General features: G+C 38.6%; 1 protein-coding gene across 1 annotated transcript in view; it reads left to right on the forward strand.

Annotated features, from left to right (window-relative positions):
- The first annotated feature begins 14,404 nt into the window (after nucleotides 1-14,404).
- Nucleotides 14,405-21,422, forward strand: part of LOC139789202 (spindlin-Z-like) — a 44,118-nt gene continuing 37,100 nt past the window's right edge. Inside the window, exon 1 of the mRNA XM_071729716.1 lies at nucleotides 14,405-14,629. Within this exon, the coding sequence (XP_071585817.1) occupies nucleotides 14,578-14,629 (52 nt within the window). The 5' untranslated portion in view covers nucleotides 14,405-14,577. The remainder of the gene's footprint in view (nucleotides 14,630-21,422) is intronic.

Below are 21,422 nucleotides of genomic sequence, written 5' to 3' on the forward strand. Positions count from 1 at the left end.
CCTTCTTTGTATGCTTCTAAGAAGTAGGAGTTCAATTCTAGATACCTAAACTTTAAGAAAAGTAGTTCTTGATATATGGGAAAAAATTGCCTCCTTCAGTGCTTAATTTCTAGACAACTAAGCTTTGGTAGCCAATTTCAATGATGTGGTGCTAGTGTTCTTGATATGGAAAGCATTTGGGAAATCTCACATTTTATGATTGTTTTCATATGTGGATGTTATTTATTTTATGAATGTGTTCTGTACTTCTGTGAAAGTTTGAGACAAACACTCTACCCTTCATTGTAGTGTGCTTAGAATTAGCTTCAAAATTGATCTCTCAGTAATAGAAAGCTTTTGGAGGTGCAGATGCTAGTGAAATATCTCCAAAAAAAAATCCTTGAATTGAAGTTTTTTAGAACAGTTGTCTAGGACTGCAGTGTCAAATGTAATAACTCTGCATTTGGGTTTTTTCTTTGCAGATTTTTTTTTTACACAGAAGGTGAAAAAATTCTATTTGGCTTTTTTATTAAAATTTATTGACAGATGGGTACTGTAATGCAGACAAGAATATGCTTGACTTCCATGCCTTGTATCTCCCACAGTAACCATCTTTGTAAGCATAAGGGTGCTACACACTAGGCTAAAATATTCAATAACTTTCAGAGGAAATAATTTGGTTTTTGGACTTCAACTGCAAAAAAATTTTTGAAACAGAAATAGCTGCTTTGTGACTTGGGAAGTTGAGAATCCTGTGCTTTGATGCTCTCTCTACTGGTGTTTTCATTACAATTTTCAAATGTAGCATGTGAGTTGTGAAAATTAGTTTTGTGTTTTTGATACTCTTCAGAAGTTAGCAGTGTGGTCATTGAGCCCCTGAAACTTAAAATACTAAGCAAGTTCATTAAAATACTTTTTTATAATGCTGACTCTTATGAAGTTTTTACTGCTGCCTTTACCGTTACCTGTGTTAAGTATACACGCCTTCTGTTATTATTTCAAAATATATCTATTGCAAAAATAAGACTTCTTAATTTCTAAATTCAATTAAGAGCAAGTGACTGAGTGATTGTTCAACCGAGGAAAATCCAGTGGAAGTAGAGAACAAACTATACTGCTTTTCTCAGTAACAACTATAATTTGCTAATTCAAGGGGAAGAACAAGTATGGCAAGAAACATTTGAAATGGTACTTTAAGGATTTCTGTCTCTGTCCTTTTTTTCTAATGAACTTTAAATGCAGTCTTTGAGGGTTACCATTTACATGTGTTCTCATAAAAGTACACTAATGCTTCAAAATCATGAAATGCATGTTTCATCTTAAATGCTATGTATAACTTTAGCAGAGCTAAGCAAAGGACATTTGCTAAAAGGTGGTTTAGACAAAATTTGCTCAGGCTATTTGTTGTGGAATGTTAGAGAGGTTTGGAGAATGTTGGAGAATATTCCTGAATATTCTCGAAGAGATAGGAGGTACGACCCCTTTACTATGCCCAACCCCATGTTTGGGAGGCCAATTAGATTGGCCCATACTCCGGTGCTACCTGCACCAGGGATTCGCTGTGCTACAGGTAAACACACCGGGTGTCCAATAAAAAGTTATGTTGGTGGCAGGGGTGTGGTCACGGAAGCACTATATAAGCGAAAGTTGCTGCGCAATAAACCAGAAGTTCGTTTATCAACCATATTGGTTGCACGCATTTTCTTTGCCGCTCCCGCAACTATTGACTAAGAAGGCTTCTGAAAGGTTAATATTCTTTGTAAAGCTATCTATCTATCCAGTTCTGAAACATTTGGAGCATTACTTAAGGGGGAGGAAACATTGGAATAATTGATCAATCAAATATTACTGTAATTGTTCTTCCAATATATTTTTTTGTTTTTTTTAGAACTCTTAAATTATATTGACTTCCATAGTTTTATGCTATAATAGGGAGTTCTTGTCTCCAGGCCTTCTCAGAAAAACTTTTTTCCTCTACAATATGGTAAAATCCTCATCTAATTTATCCATTTGCTTATGCTAAAATTGTTATTTAAAATAAATTAAACCACAATGTACTTTCTCTTGCATTCAATCATGTTGAAACAAAGTTGAAAGATAAAAGTTTACAAAAATATTAAAAACCTTTTAATTCAGTTCCAGGATCATTATAAAATATTATAATCTTATCCCTAGAATTCATTGAGTGTATCTATAGGCTAAAGATAAAAGCCTGTATTTATCTGAATATAATTTGGTCTGTTTTTCTTCTGGTTTCACTTTCTAAGATGTGTCAACTGTGGTGGTGGTAGAATGTATTTTATGTGCTGGCTTTTACTGAAAACAGCTGTATATAGTGCATTGGTTTTCTAGATATTTTCATATTAAAAGGAAAAAATCAGATAAATTTAGATAGCACATTTTTTTCCTTTTAGCATTAATTGTACAGCATTTATAGTTCTATTGTCAAAAAGAGTCACTTTTATAGACACCCTGTCAACAGGGGATGCTTTGTACAAATTTCAGATTATTTCAACCTTCTATTTAAATAATCTATAGTTACATCAAGATAGCATCTTATAGTAAATGTAATTTGCCATTTTATTTTAATTTATAAATATATATACACACACCCACACACAGTTGAATAATAATGATTGTTTTCGTATACTTCTAGGCAAATAACAATAAATCTATGGATAGAGGAAAAGCTGTAGAGGATGTCAGAGGGGAGGGAAAATAGTGCTTGATTTGGGATCTGTGAACTGATAAATCCATGACTGAAATTGAAATGTATTGCTCTTCTTGGATGTCAGTTGTAAATAATTTTTGTGTATGCAGAGCTAGTTTACTAAAATCTCTCTTCTCAGATGTCAGATGTTACTACTCCTAGTCAATCCTAGTGTTAAGGAAAAGAAGTTCTTATTAATTTATGAGACATGCATGAGTCTGTAGGATACTTTAATGCAGAATTGAGTGGCTGAATTTTCATACCTCAGGAAAGTGAAAATATCCAGCACATACTAAAACTAGGTGTATATTTTATACAGAAGACTTGCATAGGGTCACCTGTCCTATTCAAATTATAAGAACTAGGGAATGTAAATAACATACCTGCCTCATCCAAATCGTTAGTGTCAAAGCCATTATACTATTTCAGCCAAAATGTATATCAGCAATTCTGAATTGAGGTATGGAAATCAAAATATTCCGTATCAAGAAATCTCTTCACCTGACATATTTCCTTTCAGAATTAATTTGTACACAGAAGAATAGTTTCATACAGTTTACAGTTAATGGTTTATGGAAGAGATTAAACTGGTTCTTGAGGAAAACTGCATAATCTGTGCTATGAGTGTACATGCTGGATTTTCCTTTTGCCTTTATGCCAATAATCATCATTATCATCATCATCATCTATTTTCTTGCCTTGATGTAGAATCATATTGTGTCTTCCTCCTTACTCTGATAGCATGATTATACTATTATCATTAAAACTAGTATGATGACTGACAATTTGTAGACCTTTCTTGTGTGAAACACTCCTAAGTAATTAGAACTGTATCATACAAAGTATTCATTTAACTTGTACATTGTTTTTCATAAGTGTGTTCTGACCTAAGAAATAAACCACACTGAGTATTTTTCTTTTGCATGCAAAACACTTGGGCTGGTGAATAATTGTAGTTGATGGCTAATCAGAAGACTGTTCTTTAAATGAAACCTGCAACTGAGCCATTAGTAACCCATGCAGTCAGGTGGGGGGGCAATCAGTGCCGAACTGGCAATCTGTGATGCTTTTCTAAAAGTTACGGATAGTCTGTAAAGACTATTATAGTGTGTTCTGGATGTGTCAATTTGGATCAAAATAGCTACCTGTGTTATATTTGCTATATGAAAGAACAAAGTAGTGGTTTTAGAATTGGTTCACTAAACTGTTATTAAATAGGCTGACTTCCAAAAGTTTTATGGTTTAAACCAGCAGGCAGCTAAAACAACTGTTCATTCTCCCTCTAGTGAGGATAGGGAAGAGAATCAGAAAAAAAGGTTAAACTCGTAGATTGAAATAGACATTTTACAGGACAGAAAAGTAAGAGAATAATGATAATAATGATTATGATGATAATAATAGAATCACAGAAAGTTAGAGGTTGGAAGGGACCTTGAAAGATCATCTAGTCCAACCCCCCTGCTAGAGCAGGGTTACCTACAGAAAGTCACGTATGAACGCATCCAGGCTGGTTTTGAATGTCTCTGGATAAGGAGACTCCACAAAGTGCCTGGGCAGCCTGTTCCAGTGCCCTGTCACCCTCACGGGGAAAAAATTTCTTCTCGTGTTTATTTGGAATCTCCTTGGAATGATTTGCCCTTGGTGAAGCCATGTTGATTATATCCAGTCACCTCTTCATTATTCTTCTGCTCCAGCAGTGCCTTCAGGAGGATCTGCTCCATGATCTTACCAATCACAGAGGTGAGACTAACCAGTCTATAGTTCCCTGGTTCATCCTCCTTTCCCTTTTTGAAAATGGGGGTTATGTTTCCCCTTTTTCAGTCAGTGTGGACTTCACTGGACTGACATGACTTGGAATATAATAGACTTGTGTATATTCAGTTTGTGTAACTTATCTCTAACCCAATCCTCATTGACCAGTGGTGAGTCTTCCCTCCTCCAGGCTTTCTCTCTTATGTCCAGGGTCTGGAGTTCACAAGGGCTGATCCTAGGAATAAAGACTGAAGCAAAGAAAGCATTAAGCACCTCTGCCTTCTCTGCATCCTCAGCTATCAGGGCTCCTGCCCCATTCAGCAGTGGGCCCATATTTTCCCTATTCTTCCTTTTACTACTGATATGTTTGAAGAAGCTCTTCTTGTTTCCTTTTACTTCCTCTGCTAGTTTGAGTTCTAAGAGGGCCTGAGCTGTGAATTTCTTTCTTCCATGAGACTTTCTTCATAAGTTCCTTGTTAATACACACAGGTCTCTTACTGCTTCTACCCTATTTCTTACTCAAAGGAATGTCTTGGGCTTGATGGAAGTGGTATTTAAAAACTGACCAGCTTTCTTGGGCTCTCTTCCACATTCTTAGCCCATGGGATTCCTGCAAGTAGATCCTTAAGGAGTACCAAGTTAGCCCTGTGGAAGTCCAGGATTGTAGTCCTACTTACAGCCCTTCTTCCTTGTAAAATATTAAACTCCACCATGTCATGGTCACTGTTACTAAGGCTTTTTAAAACCTTAACATCCCAGCAGCAATATACAAAATAATTGATGCACAGCACAATTGCTTACCACCTGCTGACTAATGGCCAGCTAGTTCCAGAGCTGTGGTGCCCCCCAGCCAACTCTTACTAGTTTATATATTGAGCATGATTTCATATGGTATGGAATATCTTTTTGGCCAGTTTGGCTCAGATGCCCTGGCTGTGCCCCCTCCCAGCTTCTTGCTGGCAGGGCATGAGAAGCTGAAAAGTCCTTGACTACTGTAAGCACTACTTAGCAACAACTAAAACATCAGTGTGTTATCAACATTGTTTTTATACTAAATCCAAAACACAGCACTATACCAGATACTAGGAAGAAAATTAATTCTCTTCCAGCTGAAACCAAGACGAGAAGTCATATGGAAATATTTTCAAATGACTTTCCATTTTCTCATTTGAAATTGCTCAAATACTAAACTCTGGTACTGTCAACAAAATTACCCCCAAAAGGTGATGGTTTTGTAAGTCATCTTATGTACATCATTCTAACTAGGAATTTCCATTCTTCCTTAACAGTATCACTTATTGATACTTAGTATGTCAGAATCATGTTGCTAATTTCTTGTGTGGAACATGGCATTCTTAGACTTATAGATATTATTAATGAGAACAGCACATTTAATGCTATAATATAAATATTTGAAATCTTTAGTATGGAAAATTATCAAAAAAATTCAACCCACAAAATTCAAAACCTTTTATTTCAAAACTTTATAACAAAGACCCAATATATAAGTTGTATATTTTTCTGTTTTATTTTAATAAGGCAAACAAGGCTTGAAAAATTTTTACATATGCTTTAAAGTTCAAGATGTTCTCAAAGTATATCAACTTCAGAAAAATCTCATTTTATCCCTACTTATGAACGCCTTTAGAACTGTCACTGTGAAACTGACATGTAAAGAATTCAGAATACTAATTTTAGGAAAATATAAGTTTCCTTTCTGTGAAAATCTTAAGTGTTTGATTCATAGAAGTTACTTGGCTTAGTTTATAGTAAATGTTTGAATTGTTGAATCAGCTTTTCACTTCAGTAGTCTTGTGTCCTTTGGTTCACTGAAATGCTGCTTTAAGTATTAGCAAATGCATTGTGACTTTAAAAGGATTAGGAAGCCTTTTTCCTTCTAAGAGGCATGTCTTTGTTGGCATAGTAGTGATTGGGGACAGATCATTCCAATAAAATGCTTACTAAACTGTAGATAGCCAAAACATGTGTGTTGTTTCATTTTTCTTTGCAATTACAGCTACTTAACAAAAAAATGAAACTAAAATGTCTATACACTATTTTACAATGTCAGTTTGCCTTTGTGACTTGCCATTAAACCCCTACAATGGAAGAAGGCTCAGTGGAGATGAGCTAGGGTGATGTGCCCATGAAGTTCAGAGGATAATGCAGGGTGTGACTGACTTCAGTGATTGCACATTATAAGCAGCTCGTTGGGTCAGGGACCATGGAGCTCTGGGATTGCCAGTAGTTAACATAACTCCAGGACCCCAGTGGCCTGAGGCTTCTTTTTCTGATAATAATATGTGATCTCCACCAGAAGATGAAACCCTTACTACATAATCTATATCAGTTTCCAAGGGTAATCTGCCAAATTGTCTTTTCAATTGTGTCAGCTCCAGAGGAGAGTATGGAATTTCTTTATGGGTAACTTGTTCTCGTCCTGTATCCAGTTCATGTGTATGTTCTGCTCTTATCACAGGACGCAGATGTTTGTGTGTTATAGGTCTCCCCTCATCGTCTGAACTATCAGAAGAATGATGGTAGGAGGAAGACTGCGTAGAGGCCTTCTCACTCATTACAGCGAGCTGATGGACCTTTTTCTCGAATTTATCAAATCTCTTAGCCCCAGATTGTATAAACCTGCTGACCAAATGGCATAATTCAGCCATTTCTCCCTCGGGCAGGTTAACAGCCTGAGGGGGAGGACGAGTCTGGGTGTTGGCAGCTCTTGGCTGTGGCTTTGTTTTTAAAATGGAGGGTCGGCTTTTCCCCTTTTTGGGAGAGACATACTCCCCTTCCTCTGTTGTATATTCAGACGTAGATGGGGGGTGCTCTAGCAGCGGATTTGGGTTAGCACTGATTTCAGAATTTTGATCTCCAGATTCCTCAGTTTCGTCAAATTTTATGAAGTCTCCAATTTCTACTAACGTGCCACTTTCAAGATTTTCTAATTTTTGGCACAATTCTTCTTTTTCCTGCCAAATTATAGTGGCCAGGATAAAAAAGGCATGAGCATTGAAATAGTCTACACTGAGTTTTTTCACTCGTTTTTTTGGATTCTTTGTCAAGAGCAGAACGATTGTCTAAAATTTTTACAGATCTAGCAAAGGCGGTAAAGTCTCCCTTCTTATAATTTTTGTAAATCAGATCATAAAGAGTTTCCTTCGGGGTATATTTATGAGTTGTTAGGTGGTCCCAGAAGGGACGAACCAGAGCATATTCACGCAATTCTTCCTCCTTATAGAAGGAAACAGTCTGGTCTTGAACCCCACTGGTACTGGTAGAACCAGCCATAGAATCCATTTGGTTTTACTTTTGTTTTAAATTAAATTTCTTTAAGAGTTAGTTTTGCAATTCAGGTGCCAGACTAAGAGCAGGCTCTGATACTTTCCTCAATTATCCTGTCCGTGACGCCAATTAAAGATGTTACGATCCGAGCTATTATTTTATATTTTGATTGTGAGGAAAAACCAGCCACTACTCATAGACGTCGCTCGAATTTACAAAAATAATAGGCTTTATGATTTAAACAAATTACAAAGATTTATTTTGGGGAAAGGAGACAATAATGCCACCTTTAAAAGGAAAAACAAGTTTACCAGAGGAGAGAATTTACACAAATTAGTCACCTTGGGGGAGAGAGTCGTTAAGAAAAGAAATGAAAAGAACAATGGAGTTTTATCAGGAGCCATTGTTCCTGCTTGGTTGATGTTCTCTGCTTTTCTTCCCCTGTTGCTGTCCCGTAGCTGAAGCAGAAGTGACGAGAGAAGGGGGGGGGAAGAGAGAGAGCCGCCTCTTCTCCTTTTCTCTTGGAGTTTTTATACAGCAAAAAGGGTTCTGTCTTTTCATAAATCACTGGCACACAGGCTTGCTAAAGATGACGCAGACTTTGCCATCCCAAGAATTTATCTTTTTATTTATTCTTATCTTTCAGTCCTTGTTACCTTGCTAAATTTATTGTCTTTGTCTGGACCACGTACAAGGAGGCGACCTGATAAGCACTCTTATCTTTAGGTGCCTGTCAAGCATGATATGAAACAGAAACTAGTTAAGTTTGGGGTAAAAATCTGTTAATTGAGAATATGCTTGGTATATTTTAAAAGAGCAGAAAAAAAAAACTGATTCGAGAGACATATTTTGTATTTTCAAAGTCTTTACATCAATATATAATGGGTAGATTTCAGGAAGAGAAGAAATGTGGAAAAAATGGTAAGTTCCTTTAAATGGATATTTAAGTTTAATTTCATAAATTTTTATTCCTTCCTGATTGAATGTCTAAAGAATTCTTACAAATATAGCGCAGATCTTTCAAAAAACTACAAATTGCCAAATATTTCCTTAAATTAGAAACACCAGAAACTAGTATTTAATTTTGTTTGAGTCTCTATTGCTATTTATTCTTAGGAATATTTCTCTGCATTGTTGTAATATTCCTAGGAGTTAGTGGATGTGGTTCATGGAAGAATTGGCAGAGTTATTAGATGCAATGCAAGTTTCAGCATAGCATTTGTACTATGCCTCAAGGAACAGCCTTGTTCAGTTGTTCAGTAAAGCATGAATATAAAGTACACCTTTTCACAAAGCTGGGTCACTATTTAAGAGCATTCCTCTGTGTTTTACTCTTTTATCCAAATTAACAGCAGGTTCCAAAGCTACTGCTGGGAAGAAAAAAGTGAAAGGGAGAAGGCCACCAATGACTGACAGATTACACAGAACATGATTACAGCAATCACATTTCTTAAGGAAAGTGTTGTCCCCAAAGTGGGGTCTGCCACCCAGTGTGCACAAAACTCATCCACACACAGAGTGAAGACATTTGCTTTAATTTCCAGTTCTGTACAGAAAAGGGATCAGGGTGGTATGCTAATAGTACATTAATATGCTAATATTATGTTGATTGGATAAGTTAAATTAGTCCGTGTTTTCTACCTAGTGCTAAAGGCTATAATCAAAATAAGTTGTGGGGAGTACTCCCTTTCAATCTCTCTTGTAGGCCTGTTTCTCAAGGATGGGTTGTTGACTACTGGAGATGTGTTTTTTCTCTAATTCTCACTGTCTTCACAGAATCACAGAATTTAATGGTTGGAAAAGACCTCTAAGATCATTGTGTCCAAATGTCAGCCCAGACAAAAAAAAAAATAAATTATTGGCATCCTGAAGCATGTCCTGAAGTGCTACATCTACACAGTTTTTGGATACTTCCAGGGATGGTGACTCTGCCACTTCCCTGGGCAGCCCATTCCAGTGCCTGACTACTCTTTCAGAAAAGAAATTCTTCCTAATATCTAATCTGAACCTCTCCTAGTGTAACTTCAGGCCATTTTCTCTAGTCCTATCGTTATTTACTTGAGAGAAGAGGCCAACACCCACCTCCCTACAACTTCCTTTCAGGTAGTTGTAGAGAGTGATAAGGTCTCCCCTCAGCCTCCTCTTCTCCAAACTAAACATTCCCATTTCCCTCATAGGGCTTGTTCTCCAGGCCCTTCACCAGCTTGGTTGCCCTTCTCTGAACTTGGTCCAGCAACTCAATGTCTTTCTTGTAGTGAGGGGCCCAGAACTGAACACAGTACTTGAGGTCTTCATGTTATTTCAGCTCTGCTTTTATTCTTCGTGTATCTTTGCTCCCTCTTATGTGATTTTTCTCCAAAATTTTACTTTATTTCAATTAATAACCAACATCAATTCCCCCCTCGATACTTAAATTTATTCAATTGAATCATTTAAGTCTTGTTCATATTTTCCTTCCGGGACATATTTTCATCTATTCTTGTCCAGTCATACTTTAGCAAATCCCATTGTATTTTCTCTTTACTAAGACTGGGAGGAGGCTCATGCTTGAGTAACATGACTATATTTGGAGTTCTCTTTGAGAGCAGAGCTTGGCTACAACATCTTAGAGCACATTGTATAAGTAGATATAAACCTACACATGCTAATATAATAATTGCTATTAATCCTGCAATTCTTCTAAACCAACTAACTAAGTCTGGAAACCAAGACGTAAGCAAATTCCACGTTTCAGTAAATCCAAGAGAGATATCATCCTTTTCTCTCTCATGTAAGATGGGTCTGTCACCAGATTTCATTCACGTCTGTGGATATTCTTCCACTCTGATCCACATACATGCAGCAGCTTGTCTTTTTTACTGTGCATACTCCCCCTTTTAATGCCAAGAGCATATCTAAGGCTATCCTATCCTGTACTGCAATTTTTGACAATTGTGAGACCTCCTCTTGGAGTACTGTAATTTCATCAGCAATCTTATTCTCAATTGTCTCAGTCACTGCTGAGATATTTATTATTGCTTTTTTCTAATTTGTTTACTCCCAGCCAAGGGACAAACCATTTGGAAAAGGAGTGAAATACCATATTTTTTCTGACCAGGGAGTTACTACCCCTTTTGTTTCTTTTGTTAAAATTCTGAGCCATATTTGTTCCTCATTTTTCAATTTGTCAACAGTGGTTACATTAGGGACAACAGCTACTGAAGTGCAAATTCCTGATCAATTTGTTGGTAGCACTTGCTATGTTTCCACATATCCTGTACCAACCTCTTCCTCCAGGTACTGTCCAACTTCCCATTGAAAGATTCTGGGCACATCCTCAATATCTCCCGACAAAGAGTCTATCAGACAGTTTACCTTATCTATACATTTTGGGGGGGTTGCACCTTTGTATACAAATGCAATACTTGTTCCTTGGTATTGGGGTACTTATTTCTTGCTCCTGGGTTTCTAATTCCTATTAAAGGTTGTGTTTACCCAGAGGTTGGTCCAGGAGATATTGGAAGGAAAAGGAACACCAATCACATGTACCCCTTTCAATGTTTGGGAAAATTAGTAGAAAACCAGCAACTGGGCTTGTTGCTCATTCTAGCTATTTCCTGGGGCAAGCTGATGTGCGTATTTTTCTTCCAAGATATGTGAGATGTATCCACTGCATATACTCCTAAATTAGTTACTAGTGTTGTTACGTTCAACAAACCTGTATTCTTCTGGGTGATCATGATCTCTGACTAACTGATTCTCTACACAATCAAGATAAAACTACCACGGTTAATATGGTTATTACACAGAATAATATTAATAGCTCCTGGGGGAACTGAGCTCTAAATAAGCATCCCCTGATTACCATGTACAGTTCATTAATTAGAGCTGACTTCTAGACGGTTTTAACTTAAGTCCTTCCGTAGGGGTTGATGTCCACTGTACTTCAGGAGTAGCATCCATCACTCGGTTGTAATGGATCCAGGAGATGATCCTGTTCATCTTCCCTGTGGTGTAAGTGGTCAGCAAAACAACATAAGGTCCCTTACACTTCTCCTTCAGTGGCTTGTCCTTCCAGGTCTGGATGTAAACTGAGTCTCCTGGTTGGAAGTGATGCACAAGTGAGTCCAAAGGTAGAGGAGCTCCCTGGTTCAGGTATCTGTGAAGGGATGATAAAACCTATGACAAAGATAATCTTTCAACATTCCCTCCCCTTTGATATGCATTTGTTCACTTACTGTTACAATGCTGTTAACTGGATAAGGTTTACCATAAAAGATCTCCAATGGGCTTACCCCTTCTCTGACTTGAAGTGCAATGTTGTCTTCAGGTTCCTCAGTAGAAGGTGCCTCTGTTAGCAGGCAAATCTGGGTCTTCTACACCACTTCCTAGGGTACACAAGTGGTGTATTTCCAGGGTGGAGAGGAGGGGCTGAGGGTACCAACACTCACACATCTACATCCTCATCCCCTTTCACCAACTGTCATCATGGTTTCTATTCCTCATACCTAATGGCATCCTCCTTAATACCACACTTCTTTTGAATTTCTGGCCTCCTATGCAGAGTCATAAAAGCATCTACATACAGTACTTCATCCCGTTTATCCATGCTACAGCAACACAACATCAAGTGGAATATGGTGCAATAATTTAAGGATCCACATTTCCACATAATCAGGATTATAATTCTGCCACCAATGATTGCAATACATTTTCGTTTCCTCTTTTGTCATTAGAACATTCCCAAATGTTTTTCAGCTTTTAAGAATGCATCCAAGAGGAGAATCAAGAGATGTCTCACTGGAAACAGTCATACCCATACAGTAACCGCAAAAGAATTATCTTAATCAAGGTTTCAACCACTCAGCTCTGTCCCCTTGTCCACAAAGGCAAATAACCCCCCTTTCCTTGCCACACGTGTATGTGTGAAACTTCCCTAGTTAACCAATTAAGTTTTAAGCTACTGCTGTGAACTTGCACAACTTAAGCTGAGATGGTACCAATAAACCAACTACTTACAGCAGATATTCCACCTCCCCCACACACGCAGATATCTTTTATAGTGTGGTACCTTTGAGTTGCTTAACACCTGACACTGGAGAGGATCCACTGAGGTTCCCCAATCAACAGGTTGGCATGCACTAAAGCCCCAGCAGTCAAGTCCATTGTCGAGAGGCAAGACGATCTAGGCAAGGCTCTAATGCAGTCCCTTCTGTGTGCCAGAAATGTTGGCCCAAAAGCCAGGTCTGTCACCCAGAGTACAATAAGCTGATCCACACACACAGTCGAGATATTTACTTTAATTTCCAGTTCTGTGCAGAAAAGGGAGCAGGGTGGTATTCACAAAGCTAGGTGAAACACAGGAACTACTTTTATACACAGAAACATGTAAAGTTACTTTATCTCTAATTATATTCTGTCACTTCTATACATGATTGGTTGACTAGGTCTTGGCTTCCATTTAAAGTGACAGTGCTTAAAAATTTCACCATGCATGCTCATAAGAGTAAGGGGTTTTTTGTTAGTAGGGGTCCCTCTAGCCTGTAGGTTGGTGGTTTAGTATGCTAATAGCACATCAATATACTAATTTTATGTTAATAGGATAAGTGAAATTAGTCAGGTTTTCTACCTAGCACTCAAGGCTGTGACCAAAATAAGTTATGAGTACTCCCTTTCATCCATTTCATCATCTTGTAGACCTGCCTAAAGGACATGCTATTGACTACTAGGGATGTCTTTTTCTCTTAATTCTTGCTGTGTTATGTAAGCTCTGTTTTTATTCTACGTGGCTCTTTCTTCTCTCTTATGTGATTTTTGCCAAAATTTTAAATATTTCAATTAATAGCTGACATCAGAAACAGTCTAAAAGGATGAGCTGATCTAACCTGTTGTTTTATCCATGTGCATCATTGAAATTAATGAATTAATTAGGAAAAATGTTTTCTGTCTAGAAACATTGGTCTGAAATAGTTGATCTATAATTCTTCAAAGTTTTTGGTGATAACAAGTGTCTGTAACAAATCTTGGAAAATACTTTAAAGCATTGTCCTCCCATATCTCCTTAATCTACAGGAATGTGATTACTAAATGTTTCAGATATCTGAATTTAGGTGTAGCAAATCACCAGTGACTTTTACAGATCTTCTATAAACTAATGACTTAACAAACTGTTAGTTTGAGTACTGCAATAGAATTTGTGGGGTTTTTACCTTTTAAATGTTTAAATTTTTTCTACTGTACTTTTAATGTATCTGTAGAGAAGGAATTCTGATATGTGGGTGTGAAGCATTTTGGTTTGTTTTATAACAAATGGAAGTAGTTGGTTTGTGCTTTACTACTGGAGAAGGTAGTACAGTTTCTTCTGCTTTCAGGCAGAGTTTTTAAAGTAGTAGTCATTCTTCTATACTAAGCAAAGTTTTGTTAGTTTTTTTTAGTTAGGTTTTTCTTTGTGTATCTATCTGTCTATGGATGACTTTGATCTGATACAGAACTTGAATTGAGAATATGAGGTAAAGTACAAGCCTTAACATTTGGCTGTCTTCTTGCCTACCTTCCTTCTGTTTACTGAATGCATCCAGAATAACAGAATATGAAGAGACTTCTCATTGAGCATGAAAGAAAAAATATTTTTATTCACTTAAGTGTTTATTTTAACCAGGTCTTGAATAACACTATACTTTCTGATTTGTTTTTCAGAGTGATATAACTGAAAGTGCTTCTCCTATATTTGAGGAAGAACAAATTGGTGATTGGATGGTGGATTAATAAATAGCTGTTGTATTACAAAATAAGAAGATATTTTGGGAGTTGGGAAGAAACAGATTTTCACCCTAGTCTAGCAGCTTTGCTGCTCACTTAAACACAGATGAATGAAGACCCCATTTGGAAAATCACCAGGTCAGCGATCCAGAGCTGATGCAGGTGAGGTGTTACTGAATTTGGGGGGTTTGTTTGTTGTTTTCAGTGAGTAAAAAAGTGCCCTTTTTATAGATAATCCTATGTACTCATGACTTTATGAAGCTGTTACTGTTTGTTGAGAAGGTCGTGGTTTTTAAGAAAAGAATTATTGCTTTAAATATAGAAGCTGTGGGACTGAAATTATATACAAAAACTTAAGCTGTACAGACTTACATATAAGAAGTTTTACTGGGTTTTGCTGCAATTGAGTTAAATTTATTTATAGTAGATTGCATGGTGCTGTGTTTTGGATTTTAATTGTGCTAAAACCAATGTTGATAACTGATGTTTTAATTATCGCTGAACAATGCTTATACAGTGTCAAGGCCTTCTTTATTTCTCATGCTGCACCCTTGCAGCAAGTAGACTGGGGGTGCACAAGAAGTGTAGAGGAAACAGGAGCTGGGACACCTTACCCCAAATGACCAAAGGGATATTCCATACCATACACTTTAAAGGGAAAATTTCTCTTTTGCTCATCTTGGAATTGCTGGAAAATAAGCAATAATGTATTAACCGTATATTTATAACTTGTAAAAATTTAATGATTTTATAGAAATTGGTCAGATAGTAATTGTGAAAGAGCATCTCTCAAAAACACTTCAGAAAGCTTTTTCTAAATATACAGAGATTATTGCTATATTTTGGGTTTTGTAAATTGAAATATTTAGTCAAAATATTTTACAGAATTCTTAATTTGAAGAAACTCAAAATATGAGTATCCACTTAGCCTTTTATTACTGGTTAGGCTTATTTGAAGTTTTGCATCTTGATAGACTAATGAATCTCAGTAAATCTTGTAGACTCTGTAATAAGGTTTATCAGCAATGACACAACAAAAAATCAAGTTACCAGTCAAGAATTGTTCTTTATGCTGGTATTTGGTCTTGTATAAACTAAGGCAGACTGCTTTAGCTGTGCATTCTCTTAAGACTAGCATGCAGGACTCTGGGGAGGAACTTCTCATAAGTAGTGATAGGACAAGGGGTAACAGTTTTAAACTGTCCGTGTCTATGCAGGGTGTTTGGAACTAGATGATCTTAATGTCCCTTTCAACCCCAAACAATTTTTTGATTCTGTGATTCTATGATGATTAGAAATTATTGATTGCAAGTTAAGAATTCTACAGTCCAGCATTTTGTGGATAAAAATGTTTTTATTTGATTTCTATGACAAAGTTTTGGTTGGGGAAGGGGGTTACAGAGGTAGCTTCTGTGAGAAGCTGCTAGAAGCTCCCCCTGTGTCCCAGAGACGATGCCAGCCAGCTCCAAGACAGACCCACCACTAGCCAACGTGGAGCCAATCAGCAATGGTGGTAGCACCTCTGTGATCACATATTTAAGAAGGGGGAAAAGTCCCAAAACCTGTGAAGAACTGTAGCAGTGGAGAGAGAGGAGTGAGAATATGAGAGAAACAACTCTGCAGACAAGTTCAGCGAATCATAGAATCATAGAATGGTTAGGGTTGGAAGGGACCTTAAAGATCATCAAGATCCAACGCCCCTGCATGGGCAGGGACACCTCCCACTAGATCAGGTTGCACAAGTCCCATACAATATCTCCTTGAACATTTCCAGGCATCAGTAACCTCCCTAGGCAACCTATTCCAGTATCTTACTGCCCTCATGGTGAAGATTTTTTTCCTAATATCTAACCTAAATCTAACCTCTTTCAGTTTAAAACCATTACCCCTTGTCCTGTCACTCCCCTCTCTGGTGAAAGGCCCCACCCCAGCTTTCCTATAGGCCCCCTTCATGTACTTCATGTACTGGAAGGCTGCTATAAGATCTCCCTGGAGCTTTCTCTTCTCCAGGCTGAATAGTCCCAACTCTCTCAGCCTGCCTTGTAGCAGAGGTGCTCCAGCCCTCTGATCATCTTTGTGGCCCTTCTCTGCAACAGGTCTATATCTTTCCTGTGCTGGGGTCACCAGAAGGAGGGGGAGAAGGTGCTTCAGGCACCGGAGTAGAAATTCCTCTGCAGCAGCCTATGGTGAAGACTATGGTGAGGCAGGTTGTTTCCCTGCAGCACATGGTGGAGAAGACATCCACCTGCAGCCTTTAGAGGACTCCACCCCAGATCAGGTGGATGTACCTAAAGAAGGCTGTGACCATGTAGGAAACCTGCCCTGGAGCAGGTTTGCTTGCAGGACTTGTGACCCTGTGGGGGACCCATGATAGAACAGTTTGTTCCTGAAGAACTACACCCTGTGGAAAGGACCCATGCCGGAGCAGTTTGTGAAGAACTGCAGTGTGAGGATTCCTCCCACTGAGGAGACGGGAGTGGCAGAGATCATGTATGATGAACTGACCGCAACCCCCATTCCCCACCCTCCTTCTTGACACCACCAGAGTATCATAGAATCATAGTAAGTTAAGGGTTGGAAGGGACCTCAAAAGATCATCAAGTCCAACACCCCTGCCAGAGCAGGGTCACCTACAGCAGGTCACATAAGAACACATCCAGGTGTGTTTTGAAACTCCAAAAACTCCCTGGGCAGCCTGTTCCAGTGCTCTGTATAAATGTATATAAAACACAACTTTACTTAAAAATTAGTAAGATTATAAAGCATGTCAGATTACAACTAGCAGAATTAGAAATGATGGTACTTTCAAAGCAATGGATTACAATTTAACAAAAATTGAGTAAATTGTCAAAGCAACCGGTTACAACTAAAAGAAATTAACAAAGCATCCAGCGTTTCGAGTGTGCCTCTTTTATGCCACCTGACCCCACCTTTTTGGGGGGAGCTTTGGCATATCTTGCAAAGCCAGGTGTTTCCTTGGGCCCCCCAGCTGGGTTGTCCAATCAACGATCATTGTTTTTGTGCATGCGCCCTCTTCAGTGGCTTTACACGGGGCATACACAAGATGTCACTCTGCCTCCACAAGGTGCAGCTTGCTTGCCCCTGTCCCTTTTTGAATAAGGACAGTGTCCTGCCTGTCAGGGTAGCCATCAAACAGAGATTCTCTTGCAAGGCCAGTGTTCAGATTATCAGGATAGCCACTAAATGACGGGCTGCTCTTGCAAGAATAGGGCCCTGTTTATCAGGGTGGTTACCCAAATGAGGGTCTCTCCTTGAGAGAACAGAGTCCAGATGGCTTATCGAATGAGGCCTCCACCTGAGCGCAATGTCCACTTTGTCAGGGTGGCTGTTTTGAGACTATTCTACACCACCCCGTAGCTCAAACAGATATCTTGATGTCTTCAGGAAAAATATTCTTCCAGGGTAGTGATTCGAACATAGATAGAAGAAGAAGAAAAAGAGGAAATGGCACAGGTAATCATGCATCACACAATTGGATATGCCAATTATCAAAAAGAAAAACCCTGCTAACAAAGTTAGAGCTATTTTCATAAACCGTGCTCCCAAAGATTGTAGGACAGATGATAACCATGAAACTGGATTCTCGCTGTCAAACCAATCCTTAGATTGCATGGCTCGGAAGAGTTCTGATGTTTGGTCAGCTATTTCCTTCATCTTTGCTCGAGCTTCTTCAATTGATGTGGTGGCATTATGTATGGTGATAGAAAATTCTGCGTTATTTTAAGTTAACATCCCACAGACTCCTTGTTCTTTAATCAGTATCATATCCAAAGCTAAGTGGTTCTGAAGTGTCATTTTTGAGACTTGCTGTATCTGTAAATTTAGTTCTCCAGAAGCATATCTAGTCCAATTACTCAAAAGGTGTACTTGCCAAGTTATGTTCTCTAACACAAATTGATGTCTTTTTAGAGTTACATAAGGGGCAAATACGTTTTCCAACATCAGAGATATTGATTGACCTGTAATTGATAATAGTCTGGTGTTTTAACTCCCTGTATTGCCCAACTGGGACACTCTTCAGGCGTGCTTGTGTCTCGACACAATCGTTGGGAAGTGTCTGCAAAACTGAAAATACGAGATGGACACAGGGATGGAAGTACCACTCCACACCTCAGTCCAGCATGCTGTTTTAGAGAGAGGTATGAATAGAACTTGCCATCAGAACACCCCCATGCTAAGCCAAGGGGTGCAGGGTAAATACTAGAGTCACAGGTCCAGGTATCAGTATAATCTATAAAGACCAATTTAGGATCTGACTCTATGTGGGTACCCTTTACAGGATAATGTGTTCCAGGGACTCCACATATACGAGCTTTTTTGCTATCATATTTGGTGGTATCACACTGAGTATCTTTATTTCTCCATCCCCTGGAAGGGTGTCCCCAACAAGTACACATATCTCTAACTAAAGTTTGTAGGGGCTGGATAAACCAGGTTTCAGGAGGGTCACCTGGGCCATCGTTACAGGTTATTACCTTACTACAATTAAATAAGGGGCTCCTGACAGATTCACTAGGTGGATTAACTTAAAGGCTTTCAGTGTTGCATTACGTGACCAGGCCCACATTAGATATGATAAATCTCAGGCAGTGGTGGCAACAGTCTTTGGAAGTTCCACACACCAATTTACTGTCACATTTGTAACATAATTTGCTTCATAATAATCAGGTTTACTAAGTGGATCAAATTTTGGATCCTTGGGATAGTACTCTCAAGGCCATCTTCCTGTATTATTCAGGAATGTCTTTTTCTCAACATTCCATGTGTTTCCAGAAGCAACTAGTGATTTAAGTCCCAATACTTGATATGGGATGGTCACATCAAATGCTGGAATATCAGTTTTACATGTTCAGGTAAATAGGGTGGCATCGAGGAGGGATTTCCTTATAGGCCTCCATACTTCATGCACTCCTTCAACCCTTGAAATTTTAGTCCACCATATCCTGGCATTATAAAGATCCTGTATCCATACTTTTGGCAGATGGACAGGGCGTGTTGCCCTGTTGTTAAACATAAAGGACAGGTTAATAGGAATAGCAAAAAGTCATAAACCATCTTCAGCAGATCTAGGCAGAGCAATACATAGTCCTTGATCTGTATGATTCCACACTCGTGTAAAACCCTGAATCAAGTCCCATGCTAGATTATGCACAGAGTTTTCATCTCCTCCCTTGACACTAAAGGAGAAGAGACAGGTTGTCCAAAACAATGAGAACAGTGATAATATATACTTATTATAAAAATTACAGTACTAAAAACCACACAGGTGACTGAAAAAAATCAAAAGCAGCATAAGTCTTCTGTTTGTGGTGGGCCTCTCCAGTACTCAGTAGATTCCTTTCCTGTAAGAGCAAAGAAAACCTGGTTCCATCAGAACCAGTGTTAAAAAGAAGGTACTATCCACCTGGTGTTAATTTTATATTCTCTACCATGGGCATCGGTGCCTACCCATGCATACACATTTATAGGAGTCTTTAGTACCACTGGGACCTGTCCGACTGTTGGTAGTTCTACCAGCACTGGTTGTCCTAGATAGTGCAAAGGATTCCTGGAATCATTAGGTCCATCATCTTTGGGGATGATAGTTGGTGCTTTAGGAAAAAATGCTCTACGTCTTGGACACCCATTTACTCCCCATCGATTGTTCACCTTAGTCATTGCATCCCAGAGTAAAGTCTGACCACCCTGAATCTTGGGGTCTTAATCATTTAAGAAGAACGTTTGTTCTTTCCACTATCCCATTTGCTTGTGGGTAATAGGGAGTATAGAATACCCATTGAATTCCTTCAGTCTTTGCCCACTGTTGGACTATCCTAGCAGAAAATTGAGTACCATTATCAGATTGAAATGACTTTGGGTAAAAAGCTAAACCAGATTTTTAGTCCTTTACCGTACTTTCTCCTGTTATTCATGTTACAGTTTCTGCTTGTACTAATCCTGATACTACCTCTACTCCTACCAATACATGTTGTTTCCCTTCTGATTTCTGAAAGGGACCAATATAGTCCGCTTGCCAGGTATCCCAAAGTCCTTTTCCTTCATGTAAGTGAAGTGGGGGATCTTGCAGAGGGTGTTTTTCTAATCTAGTGCGGCACAGACCACACAGGCACTCTGTTTACTTCCCACTGGTTCTGTTCCCAAAAGGGAAGCCACTCTGTGCATCCTTTGAATACAGCATATGAGTCTGTATAAATGTATACAGTCTCAGTACTGTCTGCCTTCCTTATTATCACACTCCAAACTGCTATTAATTCCCCCACTTGAGCACTCCCTTCTCCTTCTGTTATAATTTGTTCTCTGGAATCAATGTGCAAAACTACTGCTTGGTATTTCCAAGTTTTTTCCTCTCTCCTTGAAGAGGCATCAGTAAACCACACATTTCTCAGATGGGATTCAAATGAGGGGGCTTCTTTGATATAGGAAGGAGGAGTTTCCTTATCTGGGGAAACAGATGATCCTTCTTGTATCTGAAGTATTTTGGTTGCTCCCTCCTCTATTTGGTATATGTGACTGAGCATACCATTTTCTAACAGTTTCTCTTTGTGCAAGGGCTGCACGGGGTGGAGTGCCAGCTAGTACAGGTTTTAGGACCTTAAAGGGTCTCCTCAGAATTTTTGTTTGTGACTTTATGGTTTTCTCAGCTTCTTGCAAGGTGAGACTGACTACAAATAGCCCTTTTTCCCAGATGGAATAACATTTTTCTGCATCTTTAAAGCTGCAAGAATAAAATCCAATGGGGCAAGTTGGACCCTCTGGTCCACGCTGCCACATGTCTATTGACACTCCATGGATTGGAAAGCCCCACCCATTTGGAGTGGATCAGAAGAGTGTATCAGGCCTAAGGCCTGATATAGTCCTGCTTCAAAAATTAACAGTTTTAAGGCTTCCTCATGAATGGAGTTACAATTCCAGGCAACTCTTTTTCATGTTAGAT

This window comes from Heliangelus exortis, chromosome W, assembly GCF_036169615.1.
Source record: "Heliangelus exortis chromosome W, bHelExo1.hap1, whole genome shotgun sequence".
In the NCBI taxonomy this organism is placed as follows: domain Eukaryota; kingdom Metazoa; phylum Chordata; class Aves; order Apodiformes; family Trochilidae; genus Heliangelus; species Heliangelus exortis.